This window comes from Oncorhynchus gorbuscha, linkage group LG18, assembly GCF_021184085.1.
Source record: "Oncorhynchus gorbuscha isolate QuinsamMale2020 ecotype Even-year linkage group LG18, OgorEven_v1.0, whole genome shotgun sequence".
Taxonomy (NCBI): Eukaryota; Metazoa; Chordata; class Actinopteri; order Salmoniformes; family Salmonidae; genus Oncorhynchus; species Oncorhynchus gorbuscha.
In genome coordinates this window covers 16,040,480-16,064,081 of record NC_060190.1, presented here as the reverse complement: position 1 = coordinate 16,064,081, position 23,602 = coordinate 16,040,480, and the positions used below count along the sequence as shown (strand labels likewise).

Here is a 23,602-nt window from a genome sequence, read left to right as displayed (position 1 = left end):
ACAAGGCGATTTGTACTATAATATCCTGGTTCTTACACTATAAAAGATAATATACTCTCCTTAACCTAGATGAATACTCAATAAAGTATAATGATAATAGTAGTAAATACTGTATTATTATGCTCATTTTGTTATACCCTTGTTGTTTTAGCACCCTAGGTTGAGTGAGCGATGGGTTTACGTTGTTATGGTTTAGTTGTCTTTACGGTCTCCTGTGGTCCTATTTTCATGCCCAGGGATCTGAGCAACGTCAACTGTGAAGAGCTGGGTCCTCTGCCGCCGGGCTGGGAGATCCGCAACACGGCAACGGGACGCGTCTACTTTGTGGACCACAACAACCGAACCACGCAGTTCACCGACCCACGCCTCTCCGCCAACCTCCACCTGGTCCTCAAGTGAGTGCAAACACTGTCACTATTCAGGCTGTGACCTTTGACTTGAGCTGGGGTCTTTACTTTTAATCTAGTGGTCTACTCAGGGGTCATGCCTTTAGCTGAAAATGCCTTTAGCTGCTATTTTCTAGATCACAGTAAATTATCATGGTAGCAAAAATGTTGAGGAAGCATTCTGCCTGCTGTTAGTGGATCCATCTGCTGTGTGATGGCGTCAGATCTTTTTGTCCCATTTTATATCACTGTTGGTTTGTTGCTCTCTCCCTCTTTTCCTCCCTAGTCCAAACGGCCCTGGTCCAAACGGTTCCCGCGTGGCCATGGAGAGCCAGAGCCAGAACACTAACCTCAGGTAACCCTCCTCCCTATATACACACACACACACACACACACACACACACACACACACACACACACACACACACACACACACACACACACACACACACACACACACACACACACACACACACACACACACACACACACACACACACTTCAGGGGTGACAAATAACAACACTGACACACCACTCAACCAGACACACATGTGTGCAAACTCAGCAACTTTTCACCATACTTATATTCACACACAGACATCACGACAGCAGCGTAAGACTGAAAAAAATGCTAACAACGTGTGACCCTACCAGTGGGCTGTCTGTGTGTGTAGCTTCACCACGGTTGATTTTCACAGATGCCATTCAGGTTCACTAAACACACTCCTGGCTGTCTGTGCGCAAACAGTCTGTCAGCGCGCTGCCTCAGCTGAACCTCAGGTATGCCATGAAAGGCCTCTGGGCTGGATCTGGGGTTAGGGCTGGAGCCATTCCACTACTGAGGAAATGCAATGTAATGTGGATCAGATGCTGCTAGGCTAGTCCTCACTCTGCAGTAAGCCAGCAGGTGTGTGTGTGTTGTGTGGGCATCCAGTTACCACGCTATTACCCACGCTGCTTTGCACACAGTAAGGTGGACACAGAGGGAGCTGGTGAAGGGCAGTAGCTAAACCCAGTTGGGAACGAGGTAAATCTAAGCTATGATATAGGGAGCTTGAATTTCTTGTCTTACATAAAGAATGTGTCATTTTTCTTTTAGTAAGAAAACATTTTTTTCCATAAGAATTCTCAGTTGAAACCTTGCAATAACAGCGTTTGGCACGAGACGCGTGTTTGTGAAATCAACATCTGGTCATTCGGCACAAATAGTATCCATGTGTCAAAATGGCCCCCGGTAGTGGAGCTAGCTTTGTGAGTTGGGTGTTTGGTATTTTATTAGGATCCAAATTAGCTGTTGCAAAAGCAGCAGCTACACTTCCTGGGGTCCACACCAAACATGAAACATAATACAGATTGACATAATACAGAACATGATTAGACAAGAACAGCTAAAGGACAGAACTACATACATTTAAAAAAAGGCACATGTAGCCTACATATCAAACTACCTAATCCAGCATACATCTCCCGTCTGGATTACAAACTATCAAGGTCAAATTCTCTCAGGGTTCTCCCACTGGCTTCCAGAGGCATTGACCATGGTGCCCTACGGAGCTGTGAGGGGAACGGGTACCTCCAGGCTTTCATCTGTTTTTTGAAACCAGGTTTGCTGTTTATTTGAGCAATAATCAGATGGAAGGATGTTTCAATACCTGCAATTAAGGGCCCTCTCACCCCACCCCCTAAGTTTTAGATGCACTGTTAAGTTTCCCACTGGATGAATATGTTCTGGCTCTGGATTTGGGGACTATATAAATGTAAATGTAAATGTAAGGTCAAATGGTGAGAGGCATGTCTGGTGGGATATCTGTTTTTTGAAACCAGGTTTGCTGTTTATTTGAGCAATATGAGATGGAAGGATGCTGTGTCTATATAATACTGTAAATTTCCTTGAATATGTTCTATTTGGGGACTAAAATGACCCCTGGTGGCATTTAAGTGGGATTTTCAACTACAAACAATGTTTCTTATAAACAATGTTTCTTGATGCAGTCCAGTCCGTCTCTCCTCAACTCTTAGCCAAGAGAGACTGGCATGCATAGTATTAATATTAGCTCTCGGATTACAATTAAGAGCGAAACGTGCCGCTCTGTTCTGGGCCAGCTGCGGCTTAACTAGGTCTGTCCTTGCAGCACTGGACCACACGACTGGACAACAATCAAGATTAGACAAAACTAGAGCCTGCAGGACTTGCTTTTTGGAGTGTGGTGTCAAAAAAGCAGAGCATCTCTTTATTAAGGCTAGAACTCTCCTACTCTTTGCAACCATTGAATCTATATGTTTTGACCATGACAGTTTACAATCTAAGGCAGCGCCAAGTAATTTAGTCTCAACTTGTTCAACAGCCACACCATTCATTACCAGATTCTGCTGAGGTCTAGCAGTTAAAGAATGATTTGTACCAAATACAATGCTCTTAGTTTTTAGAGATGTTCAGGGCCAGTTTATTACTGGCCACCCATTCCAAAACGGACTGCAATTGTTTAAGGGTTTCAGTGACTTCATTAGCTGTGGTTGCTGATGTGTGTATGGTTTTATCATCAGAATACATGGACACACGTGCTTTGTTTAATGCCAGTGGTAGGTCATTGGTAAAAATAGAAAAGAGTAGAGGGCCTAGAGAGCTGCCCTGCGGCACACCACACTTTACATGTTTGAGATACGTTTCCATTATAGAAAACCCTTTGAGTTCTATTAGATAGATGGCAGAGGTTGAAAAGCCATAGCAGTTAAGTTTTCTCAACAACGGGTTATGGTCAATAATATCAAAGGCTGCACTGAAATCTAAGAGTACAGCTCCCACAATCTTCTTATCAATTTCTTTCAACCAATCATCAGTCATTTGTGTCAGTGCAGTACATGTTGAGTGCCCTTCTCTATAAGCATGCTGAAAGTCTGTTGTTAATTTGTTTACCGAGAAATAGCATTGTATTTGGTCAAAAAAAAAATCTCTACAGTTTGCTAAGAGCTGGCAGCAAGCTTATAGGTCTGCTGTTACGCTGATGCACAACACTGTCTTATTCCCTTTTGAGGGCAAGATTTGCAGCACTCTGAAAGAAGCTACTTTTGAACACTTGGAATGTGGTTTTTCTTCACAGATGAGGGAAAAGTAAAGCAATGCAAACCAAAGTAATAAACTTACACACTGTTGACTTGCATAATATACATTTGGTGGCAGCAGTCGGATCCAATAGTGTCTTATTTAATTGGCTATGTATCGTCCTTTCTTGTACCTATAAGTGTTACACCACTAATCACTACTATATCGTATTCTAGTGTTTTAGTGCTGTTTAGTATTTTTACAAAAGTCTGTTAGTCTGTATAGCTGTGTAAGTAGATACAAGTATGGTTTTAAGCACCTGTGTGCGTGTTAGTGTGTTTGTGCTGAGCACAGGTGTGTGTGTGTTACTATTCTCCTCAGATGGCAGTTAGTCAAGAGCCAATTGTGTGTCTCCCTGGAATTTAACCCCCAGACTACTTGTGTACACTCCATTTAAACAAGGCTACAATTCGGCAACATTTATTCCACCCCCTCAGTCAGCACACTTCTATGAAGACAACATTTTCTTTATTTTATTGCTTTGTTGTCTCTCGCACAATCACGTTTTATTGGGTATTAAAGGCACTTAGCAGAACACGGACATCTTGTTTGATTGCTGACTGGTTCTCAGCCGGAACTATAAACAGTCCGTACTGACTGACGACAGGCAAGTAAACAGGCAAAGTGAGACCAGATGATGCAGCTGATGTGACTGATGGAGATGTTCACACTGTCTGGGGAGGAGAGTGAGCTATCTGGGGCTGGGAGGGTGGACAAAGTGTGTGTGTGAACCCTGTTTATGAATCGAGTGTGTGTGTTTGCACAATTATGTGTTTATGATTGTGTGTGCGTGTGCCACCCCCTCTAAACATTGAGGGCTCCCCTGGCTCCAGTAACACCCCTACTGGCCCATCCCAGAAAGCTCTGCTCGAAGCTGCTGGAAAACATATTAGCTAGCTAGCCTAGCGGTGCTGCAGCCAGGCCTGGCCTGCCATCAGCATCACATCTGTCTTCGATCAGCCCCAGGATTTCAGAATATTTCACCCAACAACCGCCATGGCCCACGCTTGATAAATGTTTTTTGCCGGGATTCCTCAGGCCATTTAAGTTTGTCAGAGAGGACATGCTGTTGATGATGAGCTCACGATAAGTGTTACCTCGCTGTGGGGACAGTATGCTGTGTTGCATTGTGTGACCTTTAGATAAACAGAATGGTAAGGAGCCCATACTTAATGGTGCTTTGGTTTTTGATTGAGGTTTCGAGTTATTTGATTCCATGTAAGGCAAAGGTAGGAAAAAAGTTGTCACACTTTACAGGGTTGAAAATAAGATGGAAAAGGAATTCAATGCATAGTTGTATACCAGAGCGAGAGATTTAGAGAATGAGAGAGCGAAAGACAAAGGAGGATGTGGAAGGAGAGGAATGTGAGATATGCGCCAAAGTGCAGACTACTGTTCTGCAATGAGGTTCCTCTCTTCTCACTCTTCTTCTCCTCTCTTCTCTCTCCCGCTCTCCTTCTCTCTGCCTCGCTCTCTCTGTTGCTCTCTCTCTTGCTCTCTCTCGCGCTCTCTCTCTCGCACTCTCTCGCGCTCTCACTCGCTCTCTCCTTCGCTCTCGCTCTCTCCTTCGCTCTCGCTCTCTCCTTCGCGCTCTCTCGCTCTCTCCTTCGCTCTCGCTCTCTCCTTCGCTCTCGCTCTCTCCTTCGCTCTCTCCTTCGCGCTCTCTCTCGCTCTCCTTCGCGCTCTCTCGCTCTCTCCTTCGCGCTCTCTCGCATTTACCTGCTGTTCTGTCAACGCAGCACCGACCGGTTTATATTTGACTGGCTAGTAGCTGGTTCCAAGACTGCTAGACATGTCTCTCACATCCACATTACTGTGGTCTGCACTCAGCCACACGGTCTGTCTCACATGTATGTTCCTGACTAAACTTCTATATTTCTGCAGCATTACGTCAATGTCTGCATTATATTTATCAAGCGAGTCGTTTATATTTGGTGTGCAATGGGGCGTCGAACTTACCTGGTGAAATGAAGGTCAGCGAATGAATAAAATAACTGTCTTTATAAGCGATCTTTTCTATATTTGAAGTTTTGTGTTTTGTTTGTATCACAGTGTGTGGCATATAGACACCTTTTTATGTCACTTAAATTCTGTAAATGTCATATCTGTAAACAGAGCGTTATGTTATCAAGGCCTTTGGATGGGTCTTTATGTATTTTTAGTCTGTCATGTTTTGTTTGTGTCTTTGTGGCTTATAGGCATATTTTATGCAGCCTAAATACTATAGACATCCTGTCTGTAAGCAGAGTGTTATTGTCAGTGTCTATGGGGGCTCTGTGTGAGTGTGAGAAAGGGAGGCAGCCCCAGGCTTGTGAAAGCTACCTTTGTGGTGCTAGGGTAGTGATTGGCTGACATCCTATTCCCTATATAGTGCAATACTTCCCTTGTCTTCCCTTAGGGAGAACTTGGCCATCCCTTCCCATCCACTGCCAATGGGAATGTCTCCCCTCCTTTCCCGGAGCCAGGGGAGATGATTGGTGATTGAGGGTTGAGCTCCAGCGCCACAAACACACACTCCTTTGTGGGTAGTAGTCAGCACGGCAGTGCCGCTCGGACGACCCTTGGCGGGCCTTCTCCCCACTGTTCAGGCGAAGTGTAAAGGGCCAGGGAGAGGGAGGTTCTACCTAGGTAGTACTTCCAGCGCCCGGCTCAATAAAGGAGCTTTTGATTCGCTGGGACCTCGATACCAAACCTGTGCCAACTTCATGATCGTGACCGCTTTAGTCCAGTGAATCCTGTTCTGGCATCGCTCGCTCTCTCCTCGCCTTGTTCTTCTAGGTTGGAATAACAATAATACTCCTAGATTGAATTTGAAAGTTTGTCTTTCTACCCGGATCGTCTTATTTCATGGAGGCTCGTCACAGAAAGGAACCCTCGACTCTTTCCCCTTGTGTGTCTCCGCGCCAGAGTGACTTTCGACTGAGCCGCACTTGTACTTCTATATTTACAGATAGAAATATGCCGAGGTCATTCCGAATCGGGAACCCGAGACTGCTAACTGTACCAAAATTTATTTTTAATTACCCTGCGCGCCCTCAACGAAAACGCTCAAATTATGTTTTATTATATGGTTCAAGGGCTTCCCAACCCGAGCCAAGAGAAACTCATTCTATTTTGTTTAAGGACCTCTTTTCCGTGTGTGTGTGTGTGTGTGTGTGTGTGTGTGTGTGTGTGTGTGTGTGTGTGTGTGTGTGTGTGTGTGTGTGTGTGTGTGTGTGTGTGTGTGTGTGTGTGTGTGTGTGTGTGTGTGTGTGTGTGTGTGTGTGTGTGTGTGTGTGTGTTCCTAGTGGTTTTCAGCCCTGCGAGCCGAGCCTTACCCTCACTTTGACATGGAAGGGCCTCGACACTGCCAATAAAATAAATACCAGCTGACTTGATTATACAGGGATACGGACTGGCGGAACACTGGGCCTGTTTTACTTTGGAGAACGCCAAATATAACACGCTTTTTCTTTTTTCCACCCCTGAAGAATGAGGGTGTGTGTGTGAGAGTGTTTGGGTGGCTGTGTTCTGTTCTGCCTGTGGCCTCCCCTCTCAGACACAGGTTTAAAGAACTTCCTCTCTGTGAACCACCATTGTTTGGCCGCAACTGTACTGCTACTGCACAGTAGGTCCTTTTATTAGGGACTCCGTCTTCTGTACAGTACTGTCCTGTTGGAAACTCTGGCCCTTTTTGGGGTGGGGGGGGGTGAATTGTGTTTTTACGAGGCCCACCCAGGCATGTAACCATCCCATATGGGCATAGATTGACGTGGGTACAGAGCCAGGGCTGCGGTGGCCCCAGCCGCGGTTAGCCAGGGGCAGGGTGGCAGAGGGCACCGCCGAAGGCGCCAGTTTCACTTTGAAGGCACTATGAGGCTTTAAAGAGGAAACAGAGGTGTCTTACAAAGCGAAGGCTGCCTATTTAATTAGTCTGCCATTACCTAAAATGAGAGGGAAGGAGAGAATGAGGTGGCGGAGGGCAAAAGGCACAGACAGACCACAACTCCCTCTCTACAACGAGCTGAGATATATGTACTTTTAACCCCGTATCCTCCACAAACAATACTCAAGAGAGAGAAAGATGGTGTTAATCATTTCATTCCATGTGTTACAATTGTCTTGTTTGATTTCATATTGCAATTTTGTACTGTTTAACATTGAGCATTTCTGCTGGTCTCCCTCCCCAGTAGTCGTCAGTCGAACCAGTTGAAGGAGCAGCAGCCCCCCCCGCAGGTCCCGGCGTTGTCCCCGGCCCAGCTCCCCGAGGAGGCCGAGTGCCTCACCGTGCCCAAGTACAAGAGGGACCTGGTCCAGAAGCTCAAGATCCTCCGGCAGGAGCTGTCCAATCAGCAGCCCCAGGCAGGACACTGTCGCATCGAGGTCTGCCGTGAGGAGATCTTTGAGGTAAACTGAGGGACCCTGTGTGAAAACTCTGTCCAAGTGTGTGTGATTGATGGCTTCATTTATACTGTATCGTAATGGATTGCATTTGCATGTATATTAGGTAGTGCTTTACGTTGAGAGGCGTAACTCACTCATCCACCACAAATCAAGCGTACATTTTAAAGTAGGCTGCACACACCTTCCTAATATTGAGGTGCAGACTTTGTCATGGAAAGAGCAGGTGCTCTTAATGTTTTGTACACACACTAATGCATACATGTAAAAATGACACATGCAATAGTACTGTGCATGCTCATAAAACCCAAACAAGCGCTTTATACTGAAAATATATACAGTGGGGAGAACAAGTATTTGATACACTGCCGATTTTGCAGGTTTCCCTACTTACAAAGCATGTAGAGGTCTGTAATTTTTATCATAGGTACACTTCAACTGTGAGAGACGGAATCTAAAACAAAAATCCAGAAAATCACATTGTATGACTTTTGTGTAATGAATTAGCATTTTATTGCATGACATAAGTATTTGATACATCAGAAAAGCATAACTTAATATTTGGTACAGAAACCTTTGTTTGCAATTACAGAGATCATACGTTTCCTGTAGTTCTTGACCAGGTTTGCACACACTGCAGCAGGGATTTTGGCCCACTCCTCCATACAGACCTTCTCCAGATCCTTCAGGTTTCGGGGCTGTCTCTGGGCAATACGGACTTTCAGCTCCCTCCAAAGATTTTCTATTGGGTTCAGGTCTGGAGGCTGGCTAGGCCAGGACCTTGAGATGCTTCTTACGGAGCCACTCCTTAGTTGCCCTGGCTGTGTGTTTCGGGTCGTTGTCATGCTGGAAGACCCAGCCATAACCCATCTTCAATGCTCTTACTGAGGGAAGGAGGTTGTTGGCCAAGATCTCGCGATACATGGCCCCATCCATCCTCCCCTCAATATGGTGCAGTCGTCCTGTCCCCTTTGCAGAAAAGCATCCACAAATAATGATGTTTCCACCTCCATGCTTCACAGTTGGGATGGTGTTCTTGGGGTTGTACTCATCCTTCTTCTTCCTCCAAACACGGCGAGTGGAGTTTAGACCAAAAAGCTCTATTTTTGTCTCATCAGACCACATGACCTTCTCCCATTCCTCCTCTGGATCATCCAGATGCTCAATGGCAAACTTCAGACGGGCCTGGACATGCGCTGGCTTGAGCAGGGGGACCTTGCGTGCGCTGCAGGATTTTAATCCATGACGGCGTAGTGTGTTACTAATGGTTTTCTTTGAGACTGTGGTCCCAGCTCTCTTCAGGTCATTGACCAGGTCCTGCCGTGTAGTTCTGGGCTGATCATTCCTCATGATCATTGATGCCCCACGAGGTGAGGTCTTGCATGGAGCCCCAGACCAAGGGTGATTGACCCTCATCTTGAACTTCTTCCATTTTCTAATAATTGTTGCCTTCTCACCAAGCTGCTTGCCTATTGTCCTGTAGACCATCCCAGCCTTGTGCAGGTCTACAATTTTATCCCTGATAGCCTTACACAGCTCTCTGGTCTTGGCCATTGTGGAGAGGTTGGAGTCTGTTTGATTGAGTGTGTGGACAGGTGTCTTTTATACAGGTAACGAGTTCAAACAGGTGCAGTTAATACAGGTAATGAGTGGAGAATAGGAGGACTTCCTAAAGAAAAACTAACATGTCTGTGAGAGACTGAATTCTTACTGGTTGGTAGGTGATCAAATACTTATGTCATCCAATAAAATGTGATTTTCTGGATTCACAGACCTCTACAAGTAGGAAAACCTGCAAAATTGGCAGTGTATCAAATACTTGTTCTCCCCACTGTATAAACATACTTTAACACACTCTGTTACAAGTTTACAAATATGCACACCTGTACGATTGTGGCTTTGCATCCATTTACAGTCTGCAAGAAAATGCCTACGAGAACTGAGCGGTAATACCCCCGAATTCGTTACGATTCGCCGTAAAAAACAAAGTGAAAAAGGCCCCTTCAAACACCACAGTTTCCTCTTTCCTTCTCGTCCTCCAATCATCTGTTCTTCCACGGCAAGGCATTCTTTCAGGATGATTTCAGCAGCTAAAAGTAGGGGGAAGGAGGAGAGAAGGGGGGACGACATCTTTCGGCGGTACAATTTGAGCAAAGAAAAAAAGATGACTTCATCCTCGGTACGTGACTGCAAGGGGGGAAACGATCTGCGAGAAAGCAGAGCGAGCGAGCGTGTGTGTGTGTGTGTGTGTGTGTGTGTGTGTGTGTGTGTGTGTGTGTGTGTGTGTGTGTGTGTGTGTGTGTGTGTGTGTGTGTGTGTGTGTGTGTGTGTGTGTGTGTGTGTGTGTGTGTGCGACCTGCCTGTGATTAACTCTAGTTTTCAACAGGGACTGATGGCATTGTTCGCCGCTGACCAGTGCACTGTAATTTCATAACTAATAACCCTTGCTTCACTCTCATGCTTCTCCTCGAGCCTGCTTCCCGTGCTTTGCTGCGTTCATATTTGCAACACTCCTCACAAACTCTTTGCTGTGGTGGCAGGAGTTTGTTTTTGATGGCAGCCCTCCTGAGTTACTCTGGACCCTGATAGAGAAAATGGGGAGCGAGAGAAAAGGCCCTTACGTAATGTAAAGGGAGCTAGTGCACATGAAGCCCACTCACACATACACTCTCTTGCCCAGCCACAGATGTCATGGTGTTGGTGCTGCTGGTTTCTCCCAGGCACCACTAGGTCCTAGTCTACCAGAAGAGAGAGAGACCGAGAAAGAGGAGAGGTGTGCAGCGCTGTCAAACAGTTCTGGATGGTGAATTGACTAATCTGAGGGAGTATTATGACAATGGTAAATTGCCGACCACATATTGTTGTACTCTCTGCCCCACTTTAAAAAAACAGACTTTACATGATCAGTGGTGGAATTTGGATCCGGAACATTGTAATCCACTGTTGCTCTTATTGCTGCATAAAACAACAAGCTCTGTTTAGAACAGAAACAGTATGATTGAGGGTCAAGTTGAATGGCCTGCAGGTTGGCACATCTTAAGATTAGGGGTGTATTCCTTAATGCAAAGCGTAGCAATGTTTTACAACAAAAACAAGAGTTTCTATTGGACCGGCTCAGGTAGGTTCCTCCCCGTTTGGTTCCTAGTGAATACACCCAAGGTTAACATACCCATGCTCTCTTTTGTTGTGTTGCAGGAGTCGTACCGCCAGGTGATGAAGATGCGTCCCAAGGACCTGTGGAAGAGACTGATGGTCAAGTTCAGAGGAGAGGAGGGCCTGGACTATGGAGGAGTGGCCAGGTACTGCAGTCATCCACACCTCCAGGCTTAAACACTGTTTAATAAAACCATGAGGTCAACCAAAAAGATGCCTTTTCCTTATAGGACAGTAGTCCAGAAAGAAACAACCACTGTGGAAATTCACATTCAAAAAGCTTGATACATCAAACAGAATATTTTTGGGGGCATGTGGCCACATGCAACCCCCCAAAAATGGTGTTTTTATTATGCCGGTGTCACCTGACTAACCAGATGTCTGTCTGTCATATAGGGAGTGGCTGTACCTGCTGTCCCATGAGATGTTGAACCCCTACTACGGCCTGTTCCAGTACTCCAGAGACGACATCTACACCCTGCAGATCAACCCAGACAGCGCTGTCAACCCGGTGAGAGAGAGAAATAGAAGAATCAATAGATACATAGAGAGACACATAATAACAGAGAGGAGGAAGGGGAACGAACCACAAACAGAATTCCTAAGAGATGGAGGTTCTTGTAAACTGAAGGTGGAGAAGTAGACATGGGGAGAATCTCAATTACGTTTTCTTGATTCCTTATGTCCTCTCACCACCACCTCAAGCCCATTGGATGAGAAAGTCAAAGGGGAGGGACTTCAGTATAATAATGATGATAAGCTACATTTATATCACACTTTTCTCGACAACCCAATAGTGACCACACTCGCGCATGTCAATAACCCAAAAATATGCATCGATGGCCAACCTCAAAACTCATCTCTCTTTTCCTTTCCTCCAGGAGCACCTGTCCTACTTCCACTTTGTGGGCCGTATCATGGGCATGGCTGTGTTCCACGGCCACTACATAGACGGGGGCTTCACCCTGCCCTTCTACAAACAGCTGCTGGGGAAACCCATCACCCTGGATGACATGGAGTCAGTGGACCCGGACCTCCACAACAGCCTGGTCTGGATCCTGTGAGTAGGAGACACCGACACGTACAGGGGCTCTAACGCGTGACCACTTTGGTCGCATATGCTCCTAAATATTTTGCTGTGCGACTTTGGATTTTACATTTGGGAGCACCAGTTTGCCTTGAAGGGGAAAAAAACACTGGCAGATGATAATTGTTGTAATGATTATGCTTCACTGTACCACTGTTTCCGAGTGCCCTGGAGAAAAAAAATGGTTATTGTCTCTAGCGCAAACTGTTCAAAAACTGTGACCCACATTACCAGCTCTCTGTTTTTCCATCTATTGCTCATTTGGTGCTGCAGCTGGAAGCATCTCCAGTGACGGGACGTGTTTTCCGCTCATAAACCGTGGGCCGTTCTAAAACGACTTGTGTGCCGTTAACACCTTGTTCGGTCATGTTACCTCATTAGCGAACAACCTGTTAACTTTGCCAGTATGCCCAAACATTTGGGGGCACAGAAAGAATGGGAAAGGGATAACTTCTTCTGGGGATCAATGATCATAGCAATGAATGAATGACTGATTTGCATGTTGTCACTCAGAACGTCACTGACATTCTTAGAGAGACAGTGGACAGTTTTCGATGTAATGCATCTGTTAGAAATGGTCCTTTTTTACGCAATGTAAAAACCTGATATTCTACACATTACTTTGTCATTTCAATGACTGGGATTCATATCAACATTTTAGCTTTGATAATAAACAAATAGCTTTACAGGGTTACATGTTAGTTTCAAGGGCACAACGTGCTTCAAAATTAGCCAGAATTCATATAGGTCCAATACAGGCTGCACCAGAGTCCAAAAGTGGCGAGGGACAAAACTCCAGCCGACTCTTGGTATTGCGCATGGTGATCTTAGGCTTGTGTGTGGCTGCTCTGCCGTGGAAACCCGTTTCACGAAGCTCCCGACGAACAGTTCTTGTGCTGACGTTGCTTCCAGAGGCAGTTTGGAACTCGGTAGTGACAGACGATTGTTATCGCTCTGTGTGCTTCAGCACTCTGTGGTCCCGCACTGTGAGCTTGTTGCTCATAGACGTTTCCACTTCACAATAACAGCACTTACAGTTGATCCAGGCAGCTCTAGCAGGGCAGAAATTTGACAAACTGACTTGTTGGAAAGGTGGCATCCATTACGGTGCCACGTTGAATGTCACTGAGCCCTTCAGTAATGCCATTCTACTGCCAATGTCTGTCTATGGAGATTGCACGGCTGTTTGCTCGATTTTATACACCTGTCAGCAACTGGTATGGCTGACATAGCTGAATCCACTAAATTGAAGGGGTGTCCTTATACTTTTGTATATATAGTGTATAGCCCTGGACACATACAGTGTTGATACACACACAGATGCATACATATACAGACGCTTGTACACAGACACAATTATACACAATTGAACACCCAGAGACATACATACTAACATTTCCGTCTTCTCCCCCCTCCAGGGACAATGACATCACAGGGGTGCTGGACCATACGTTCTGTGTGGAGCACAATGCCTACGGAGAGATCATCCAGCACGAACTGAAGCCCAACGGCAAGACTGTCTCTGTCTCTGAGGACACCAAGAAGGAGTATGTCAGGTATAGAGGAGGAGACCGTCGCCTGGGTCCCACGCACGAGCATACACACCCAGCCAACACGAGCATACACACCCAGCCAACACGATATACACACCCAGCCAACACGATATACACACCCAGCCAACACAATACACACACCCAGCCAACACGATATACACACCCAGCCAACACGATATACACACCCGGCCGACACGATACACACACCCGGCCAACACGATATACACACCCAGCCAACACAATATACACACCCAGCCAACACGATATACACACCCAGCCGACACGATACACACACCCGGCCGACACGATACACACACCCAGCCGACAGGATACACACACCCAGCCGACACGATACACACACCCAACCGACACGATACACACACCCGGCCGACACGATACACACACCCGGCCGACACGATACACACACCCGGCCGACACGATACGCACACCCGGCCGACACGATACGCACACCCGGCCGACACGATACGCACACCCGGCCGACACGATACGCACACCCGGCCGACACGATACGCACACCCGGCCGACACGATACGCACACCCGGCCGACACGATACGCACACCCGGCCGACGCGATACGCACACACACGTGGCCGACACGATACACACACACACACAAACACACAGGGCCGACACGATACGCACACACACGCGGCCGACACGATACGCACACACACGCGGCCGACACGATACGCAAACACGCGGCCGACGCGATACGCACACACAGGGCCAACACGATACGCACACACAGGGCCAACACGATACGCACACACACACACACACAGGGCCGACACGATACACACACACACACACACGGCCGACACGATACACACACACATGGCCGACACGATACACACACACACGGCCGACACACACACACACACGTCCGACACGATACACACACACGTCCGACACGATACACACACACACACGTCCGACACGATACACACACACACACGTCCGACACGATACACACACACACATGTCCGACACGATACACACACACACACATGTCCGACACGATACGCACACACAGGGCCGATACGCCCACACACACACACAGGGCCGATACGCACACACGCACGCACACACACGCACAAACACACAGGGCCGACACGATACGCACACACACACACACACAGGGCCGACACGATACGCACACACACAGGGCCGACACGATACACACACACACATGTCCGACACGATACACACACACGCACGGCCGACACACACACACATGTCCGACACGATACGCACACACAGGGCCGACACGATACGCACACACAGGGCCGATACGCACGCACACACACACACACACACACACACACACACACACACACACACACACACACACACACACACACACACACACACACACACAGGGCCGACACGATACGCACACACACACACACAGGGCCGACACGATACGCACACACACACACAGGGCCGATACGCACACACACACACACAGGGCCGACACGATACGCACACACACACACAGGTCCGACACGATACGCACACACACACACAGGTCCGACACGATACGCACACACACACACAGGTTTGACACGATACGCACACACACACACAGGTTTGACACGATACGCACAAACACACACACAGGTCCGACACGATACACACACACACACAGGTCCGACACGATACACACACACAGGTCCGACACGATACACACACACACGGCCGACACGATCCACACACACAGGTCCGACACGATACACACACACACACAGGTCTGATACACACACACACACAGGTCCGACACGATACACACACACACACAGGTCCGGCACGATCCACACACACGCGGCCGACACGATACACACACACACGCGGCCGACACGATACACACACACACGCGGCCGACACGATACACACACACACGCGGCCGACACGATACACACACACACGCGGCCGACACGATACACACACACACGCGGCCGACACGATACACACACACATCCGACACGGTACACACACACATCCGACACGGTACACACACACACTTGGCCGACACGATACACACGTCTCAAGTATACACCTGAAGCATACCTTGTGATGGCATGACGTCGTTCCTCTGACAACCAATGGGGTTCATTTTTATTTTTTGATTTGATTGAACCTTCATTTATCCAGGTTATTCTCATTGTGATACAATCTATTTTTCAAGAGCGACCTGGTCCAACCAAGACAGCAGCTGCATACCAGCCAGTTAGCAGCACAGGAGTCTCTTCCCCCATCCGTAACGGAAGTTACATCTGTCTGGGACGTATGGGATATGAGCGTTAAGAGGAATAATTCCTCTGGTGCGCTGGTTTTTGCGTCACTGATTATTTGGACAAATCACGATTAAGCGGAGATGGTTGTTACCTGATCTTTCAAATTTCAGGAAAATTGGCTGAGGATTTAAAAGGACTTCGCCTCTCGCACTAGGCCAAATCTCAACCCTCCCCCCAGAACCAAATCTGAATTTGGTTCTGTCTACCCAAGATTACCAGCACAGCAAAAAGACTTATCCCCCAGCCCTGGTTTTGGTTGAACTGCTGTGGGGGTTTCACATGTTGCAATGTTGTATGAACTTATACTGACTTAAGTCTTACCTTCTCTCTCTCTATAGGCTGTATGTGAACTGGAGGTTCCTCCACGGCATCGAGGCTCAGTTCCTGGCCCTGCAGAAGGGCTTCAACGAGGTCATCCCACAGCACCTGCTCAAGTCCTTTGACGAGAAGGAACTAGAGGTATGTAGACAGTTGCATATAACATGGTTTGGGAAAGAAATTATTCACTTACTGGAAACCTGACATCATTTCTCAAGAGCATACATATGTGTTGGTATGGGGGGGGGTTCCCAAGATGAATCTGAGACCTTGGGATGTACTTTTTAAATTAAATGAAAGGTGACGGCTACCATACTATTTCCCATGAATATACACCCCTTCAAACCATCGACTCAACTATTTTCTTCCCTCTCCTCCCTACCCCAGTTGATAGTGTGTGGCCTGGGGAAGATCGATATAGCAGACTGGAAGAGCAACACGCGCCTGAAGCACTGCACCACGGACAGCAACGTGGTCAAGTGGTTCTGGAAGGCTGTGGAGTCCTACGACGAGGAGAGGAGGGCCAGACTGCTGCAGTTTGTTACCGGGTCATCTAGAGTCCCACTGCAGGGATTCAAGGCTTTACAAGGTAAAGAGATGGGGGGTGGAGAAAGGGTGGTGTGTTTACAGTGCCTTCAGAAAGTGTTCATACCCTTTGACTTATTCCGCATTTTGTTTCTACAGCCTGAATTCAAAATTGATTAAATTACTTATTTTTTCTCACCCATCTACACACAATGCCCCATAATGACAAAGTGAAAAGATGTTTTTAGAAATGTTTGCTAAGTTATGGAAAAGGAAATAGCTCATTTACATAAGTATTCACACCCCTGAGTCAATACTTTTTGGAAGCATCTTTGGCAGCAATTATAGCTGTGAGTCTTTCTGGGTATGTCTCTAAGAGTTTTACACGTCTGGATTGTACAATACTTTTTACATGATTATTTTTTAAATCCTTCAAGCTCTGTGAAGTTGGTTGTTGATCATTGCTAGACAGTCATTTTCAGGTCTTGCCATTAGATTTTAAAGCCGATTTAAGTAAGAACTGTTTCTAGGCCACTCAGGAACATTCAATGTCTTCTTGGTAAGCCACTCCAGTGTAGATTTGGCCTTGTTTTAGGTTCTTGTCCTGCTGAAAGGTGAGTTCATCTCCCGGTATCTGGTAGAAAGCAAACTAAACCAGGTTTTCCTCTAGCATCTTGCCTGTGCATCGGCAAGACTCCCTAGTCCTTGCTGATTACAAGTATACCCATAACATGATGCAGCCACCACCATTCTTGAAAATGTGAAGTGGTATTCAGAGATGTTGGATTTGCCCCAAACATAACGCTATGTAATCAGGACATAAAGTTAATTTCTTTGCCACATTTTTTGCTGTTTTTACTTTAGTACCTTATTGAAAACAGGATGCATGTTTTGGAATATTTTTTATTCTGTACAGGCTTCTTCCTTTTCACTCTGTCAATTGGGTTAGTATTGTGGAGTAGCTGCAATGTTGTTGATACATCCTCAGTTTTCTCCTAATCCAGCATTAAACTCTAACTGTTTTAAAGTCACCATTGGCCTCATGGTGAAATCCCTGAGTGGTTTCCTTCCTCCTCGGCAACTGAGTTAGGAAGAACGACTGTATCTTTGTAATGACTGGGCCATTGTGGAGATGTTGGAGTCTGTTTGATTGAGTGTGTGGACAGGTGTCTTTTATACAGATAACGAGTTCAAACAGGTGCAGTTAATACAGGTAATGAGTGGAGAACAGGAGGGCTTCTTAAAGAAAAACGAACAGGTCTGTGAGAGCCGGAATTCTTACTGGTTGGTAGGTGATCAAATACTTATGTCATGTAATAAAATGTTAATTAATTTCTTAAAAATCATACAATGTGATTTTCTGGATTTTTGTTTTAGATTCCGTCTCTCACAGTTGAAGTGTACCTATGATAAAAAATTACAGACCTCTACATGCTTTGTAAGTAGGAAAACCTGCTAAATCTGCAGTGTATCAAATACCTGTTCTCCCCACTGTATGTGTGGGGTACATAGATGAGGTAGTCATCCAAACATCATCCATGCAACATATTACGTATGACTTAAGCACATTTTTACACCTGAACTTATTTAGGCTTGCCATAACAAAGGGGCTGAATACTTATTGAATCAAGATATTTCGGCATTAATATTTTATTAATTAATTTTTTACAAATCCTCTGACATTATGGGGTATTGTGTGTAGGCCAGTTACACAAAGTTCAGGTTGTAACACAACAAAATGTGTCAAAAGTCAAGGGGTGTGAATTCTTTCTGAAGTCACTGGAAGTGTCATTAGCTTTTAAAACAATTCAATCTCTTTTATTATATTTTGGAGCAGAGTGAGGCTATCGCTCCACTACCCTACCAATTGTACCTGCAGTGAATAGGATTCACCATCTTCATCGATTGTTTTCATAATTTATCTGCAGATTATCGCCATAAAGGCTACAGCTATGCAAGTTAGGGAGCCAAATGAACGGCTCAGTAAGCCTGTGCTCTAGCACTTGGTGGCTGCATATGAAACACACGAAAGAAAATAAATGAATGTGCCCAGAAACAATAGGCTAAGTGGGTTTCGACTCATCGTTACCACATTTGTATGGGACGTGCAAATTGACTCATAGACGATGAGAGCATCAGGCGCGCTCCCTTTGTGTAAAGAAATTTGACTGCAACCACAGTGTACACAACACAGACACCCAGGTACCGGGAGGCGGAACAGACAGCAGATTATCAAACGAGCAGGCTTTCTTGTCATTGCTCACTTTGTGACTGACAGGCAATAGATAGTTAGTCCTATCAATAGATTGCTAGAATATATTTTTAATACATTTTCTGTCTTGCGAATTGTAAACAACAACAAAAATAAGTAGCTTAATTCATTTAAGTGGGAAAAAGTACCGGGCTGAAAGTGAGTTTAACTGGTTATATAGCCGACAGGCGATGCTAATGGAAAACACTGAGTCTCTCAGACTGCCTGAGGTGACCCCTTCTTCATGACAGTGTCGTGGTCGACCAGTGGGTTTAGTTAAATCCAGACAGACAGGAAGCCCTGGGGGAACAGAAGACCTCAGAGTGCAGCTGTGTGTGTTTCTGAGTGTGCGTGTTCGAGAGTTGTTCTTTCTGTTCAAGCCGTGTCTGTCTGTGTGTGTGTGCGCCTGCCTGTGTCTGAGGCCAACCCAGCTGGCTTTCTGAACGAAAATATACAGTATATAAAATATACACCCAGTGTTGCGTTAAAACAGCAGCCATGTTTGTTCACGTTCTAAACACTGAGTTCAACTGGTCAACTGTCCTGAACTGTCTGTCTGTGTGTAGAGAAATATAATGATGGACAGCCTTAGAATTTATGCTGACTCTTTTTCTCTCTCTGTGTGTGTGCGTGTGCGTGTGCGCGTGTGCGTGTGTGTGCGTGTGTGCGTGTGTGTGTGTGTGTGTGTGTGTGTGTGTGTGTGTGTGTGTGTGTGTGTGTGTGTGTGTGTGTGTGTGTGTGTGTGTGTGTGTGTGTGTGTGTGTGTGTGTGTGTGTGTGTGTGTGTGTGTGTGTGTGTGTGTGTGTGACCCTCCAGGTGCCGCGGGGCCCAGGCTGTTCACCATCCACCAGATCGATGCCAACACCAACAATCTACCCAAAGCCCACACCTGGTGAGTACAGTTAAAGTACCACTGCTCCACTTCGACACACAGATACACACTGCTACAAGACTGCTTCTCCACACATTTAACCTTTTTATACAGGTTAGTCAATTAACAACATATTCTTAATTACAATGACCTGTCAATGAGGCGAAGACATGCTGTGAAAAGGGTTACCAATCCCCCAACTCATATGATATTACCGGTTTTAGATGCATGTCCAAATCCAATGTTTTGTATGGAGAACAGTTTAAAGATAGAATTATCACAGTGAATTATTGTAATGTTTGTTGGCGTCAATTCATCCCGTGAGGGATGGCTCACTAACTGGTGACATGTCATTCATTCATCGATAGGGAAGGTTATAAAGGTGCTTCAAAACTGTCGACTAAAGCAAAACATGTACTCCTCTCTCTTCCAAACTTTCTCTCCCCCTCTGTCCCCCTTTCCCTCTCTGTCCCCCTTTCTCTCTCTGTCCCCCTTTCTCTCTGTCCAGCTTTAACCGGATTGACGTTCCCGCCTACGAGCAATATGACAAGCTGTACGATAAGCTGCTGACAGCCATCGAGGAGACGTGTGGCTTTGCGGTGGAATGAGTGACACATCAGTGGGGAAGTGTGTATGCGTGTGTGTGTGTCAATGTGTGTGTATTTTGTAAGGTCAGCTCAGCAAGACTATAGACTCTGCTGTCACCATGGGAACCCTGCAACATTCAGGCACGCCCATGAGGATTGTGACCACACCCCTTTCTGCCCAGTCACCCAGGACAATATGGAGACCGACTGAAAGGCAGACCACACGGGAACACTCCTCTCTCTCACCGCATTATTATTTTGAAATATCACTTCCTTTTTCAGCTGCTACAGACGAGTGACGATTACTTACCTTGAAACCCTGCGAGAATGCCAGCTTTTATTGAATTTTTTTTGTTTTCTTTTTGTAATAGTTTGTATGTCATAACGGTGAAATCCATAGAACAACCCGTTTTGTGTTGGACCAGGAGTTTTTCCTAACCGAAGAAAACTCTGGTCCCTAGTATGTGCGTTCCGTGAAAGCACATTTCTTTTGTTGTGGGTCATCTGGTGCGATCGAATACCAAGGTCCAGACTGCAACGAGAGTATTTTAAAGAAGTTATTGTTGGCTTCGGTCTGAGAGAGAGAAATATGAAGGTCCACGCTGAGTAGATGACTAGGGCCGGGGGGGGGGGGTGTTCCTGACCATGAGCTAACCAGGAGAAACTAGGTCTTACTGATGACCAATACCATCTCACACAGCTAACTTCCTGCCACCTCTTGACATCAAAAGCTAATGGACATGCTAACCTGAACACCTAACCCCGTCCAGCTACACAGAGTAGACCTGTTGCGCTTTGGTGAGTTGAACTTAACGCTAAACACCACTATAGCACACTGTACCTAATAAATCACAACATTGAAATTCCTTAACAAACCCTCAAAATGCGTCGTTGTCTAGTGAGTGGGAACTCTTTCCCAGGGACCAGGCTAGTTGAAAGCAATTCATGGAAGATGTCAGTGTTTTCAAAGTGACATCCAACCTAAGACGGCAGGATGTTTTTTCCCCCCCGATTGCCACTCTAGAGCACTTTACAAACTGAAGGGCAACAAAGGACATGCTTTCTTCATATTAAGTTCATATGAATATTCCACATTTTATTCCAACCATACAGCATTCAACGGAAATATACAGATACAAAAAAAGTATATCAACCTGTAATTTTGAGTATATATGTGTACAAATACATACCTATTTTGTATATGGCTTGTTCCTCCTTCTATTAATTTACTTGCTAGCATGTTGGTGTTATCACAGACCTCTGTATTCTCAGGTGAAGTCATCTCTCTTTGTGAGGCTGACCTGTGAAATGGGGGGGGAGTATCTTCTGGTTATGGAAGCCATTGTCAGGTCAAACCCGTGACCCTCTCCTTGAATGAGAGCTGAGTGCATAACCTTTTGGCCACTAAGAGTGAGGTTGGGACTAGAGCGCTCTCCCTACTAGAGGTCTTTGTCTAAAAGGGATACAGCTTTTGTCAAAATGGACATTTCGTAGGTTTAGGAGAATTAACGTAGCAGGTTATGAGAATTAGGTTAAGGTTAGGGTTTGCTGAAATGCATAGAAGAATCACCGTTTGACATGCTGTATACCATCTAGACATGACCCTAATAGAGCCTCTACCACAACCCTTGCATGAATGGACTTTTTTTAAACAATATTTATTTGCTATTATTTTGTCCCTTCTGAGCAAAATGTGTGTTGACATGCAAAAAAATTCTGTTGAATGTTTTTTAAATTTTATGCTGCCTGTTTAATAGCAATGGACGTGGACTATGACCATGGACTGTATTCACCTGCGTACATGCAAAATAAAATAGACCCAGTCCAATGTGTTCAAAGGAAAAGCAGATTCTCTTCAGATAGACAATTATCAAGTATCCTGAAATTGTGCTTTTGTACAGTATAAGATATTGTTAATGTGGTGGATCACAAGCAACCTTTTTTTAAATTTTACAGAAAATGAATAAAATGCATAAAACAACCAGACATTTTTGCACACGCAGACTTGTGATTTTCATTATAATCAGCAACTTCCATCTATTTACTAAATAGTTAATGGACTGATTGACTTTTTATGTAGATATATACGCGTATAGATATGCACACATAAAGCTCATATGCACACATACAGTACTGTTTTCTGCTATCTACGTCTAACCATAATTGACTTTCACTCAGTCTTATGAGGTGGAGTTGTTTCTGGATAATAGATCAGACCATATGGACGGTTGCTTCTCGTAGCATGCTTTGCCAGCCGAGCCCTGCGACTCTGTCGCTGACCGGTGCAATTTCTCACATGGTGTAAAACCCACTTTCCTTTATTCTATGTGTATGGAAGTATTGTGTGTGTAAATTAGTTTCCATCTGATTAAATTTGCTAAACTTTTGTCTGAAATGTTAACATGTTTTTATTTCTCATTTTTCAGTCTGTTGTATTTATTAGTGTGTTCATAGTTTTTTCACATCAGCTGCTCTGTGAGCTTCAACTGACACTGTAAATAAGAAAAATAAAAGCGGAAATTATAAACCTCTTGTACCCTTGCAGAAAACAAGCAATAAACTCTATGCTGTTTGAAACTCACAGCATAATGTTTCATAGAATGAAGTATGTTTTTTTTTTTTTTTTCCTAGGTCTCATAAAATGGGAATTGGTAAGAAAAGTTGCACACAATTTGAGGGTCAGTTATTTACCATGTAGGCTCTCAATTTCAAAATCATTCTCATCTCCCATGATTTGAAAATACATGATAGGTGAAAACAATGGAGTGGAAGGTCTTTAAGATGGCTTTCACCAGGGCTCATTTCCCAAAAGCATCATGAACTTAGCCTTCACATGCTCTTGGGAAACTGGGCCCTGTCAGTTCAGACCGGTGCACTGTACCAGGGACCGATCAGCGTGGCCTTGACAAGTGAAATTTAGACTTGAGTTTAGCGTGGGTAAAATAAACTTTATTCCTATTTTAATGCACTTTTCTAATCTTGAACTTAAGCATGGGGGAAATGCCAGTGACAGCAAGGTAGGCTTTTTTTTTTTTAAATGGAGGTGTGGCTGCTTATGTCTACAGACACTCCATAT

General features: G+C 45.4%; 1 protein-coding gene across 4 annotated transcripts in view; it reads left to right on the top strand.

The window, feature by feature from the left end:
* The window catches only part of LOC124003033 (E3 ubiquitin-protein ligase SMURF2-like), an 81,213-nt gene extending 58,086 nt beyond the window's left edge, over positions 1–23,127 (top strand). For 2 of the 4 annotated variants that reach the window (XM_046311001.1, XM_046311003.1), the window contains exons 10-20: positions 237–395; positions 673–741; positions 7,659–7,872; positions 11,062–11,165; positions 11,416–11,530; positions 11,901–12,079; positions 13,525–13,662; positions 16,313–16,433; positions 16,680–16,881; positions 19,885–19,960; positions 20,448–23,127. In XM_046311001.1, coding sequence (XP_046166957.1) covers positions 237–395; positions 673–741; positions 7,659–7,872; positions 11,062–11,165; positions 11,416–11,530; positions 11,901–12,079; positions 13,525–13,662; positions 16,313–16,433; positions 16,680–16,881; positions 19,885–19,960; positions 20,448–20,547 — 1,477 coding nt within the window. In that variant the 3' untranslated portion in view covers positions 20,548–23,127. Of the gene's footprint in view, positions 1–236; positions 396–672; positions 742–7,655; positions 7,873–11,061; positions 11,166–11,415; positions 11,531–11,900; positions 12,080–13,524; positions 13,663–16,312; positions 16,434–16,679; positions 16,882–19,884; positions 19,961–20,447 lie in introns of all 4 variants that reach the window. The other 2 variants (XM_046310999.1, XM_046311002.1) reach the window with 1 other exon arrangement.
* The last annotated feature ends 475 nt before the right edge of the window (positions 23,128–23,602 follow it).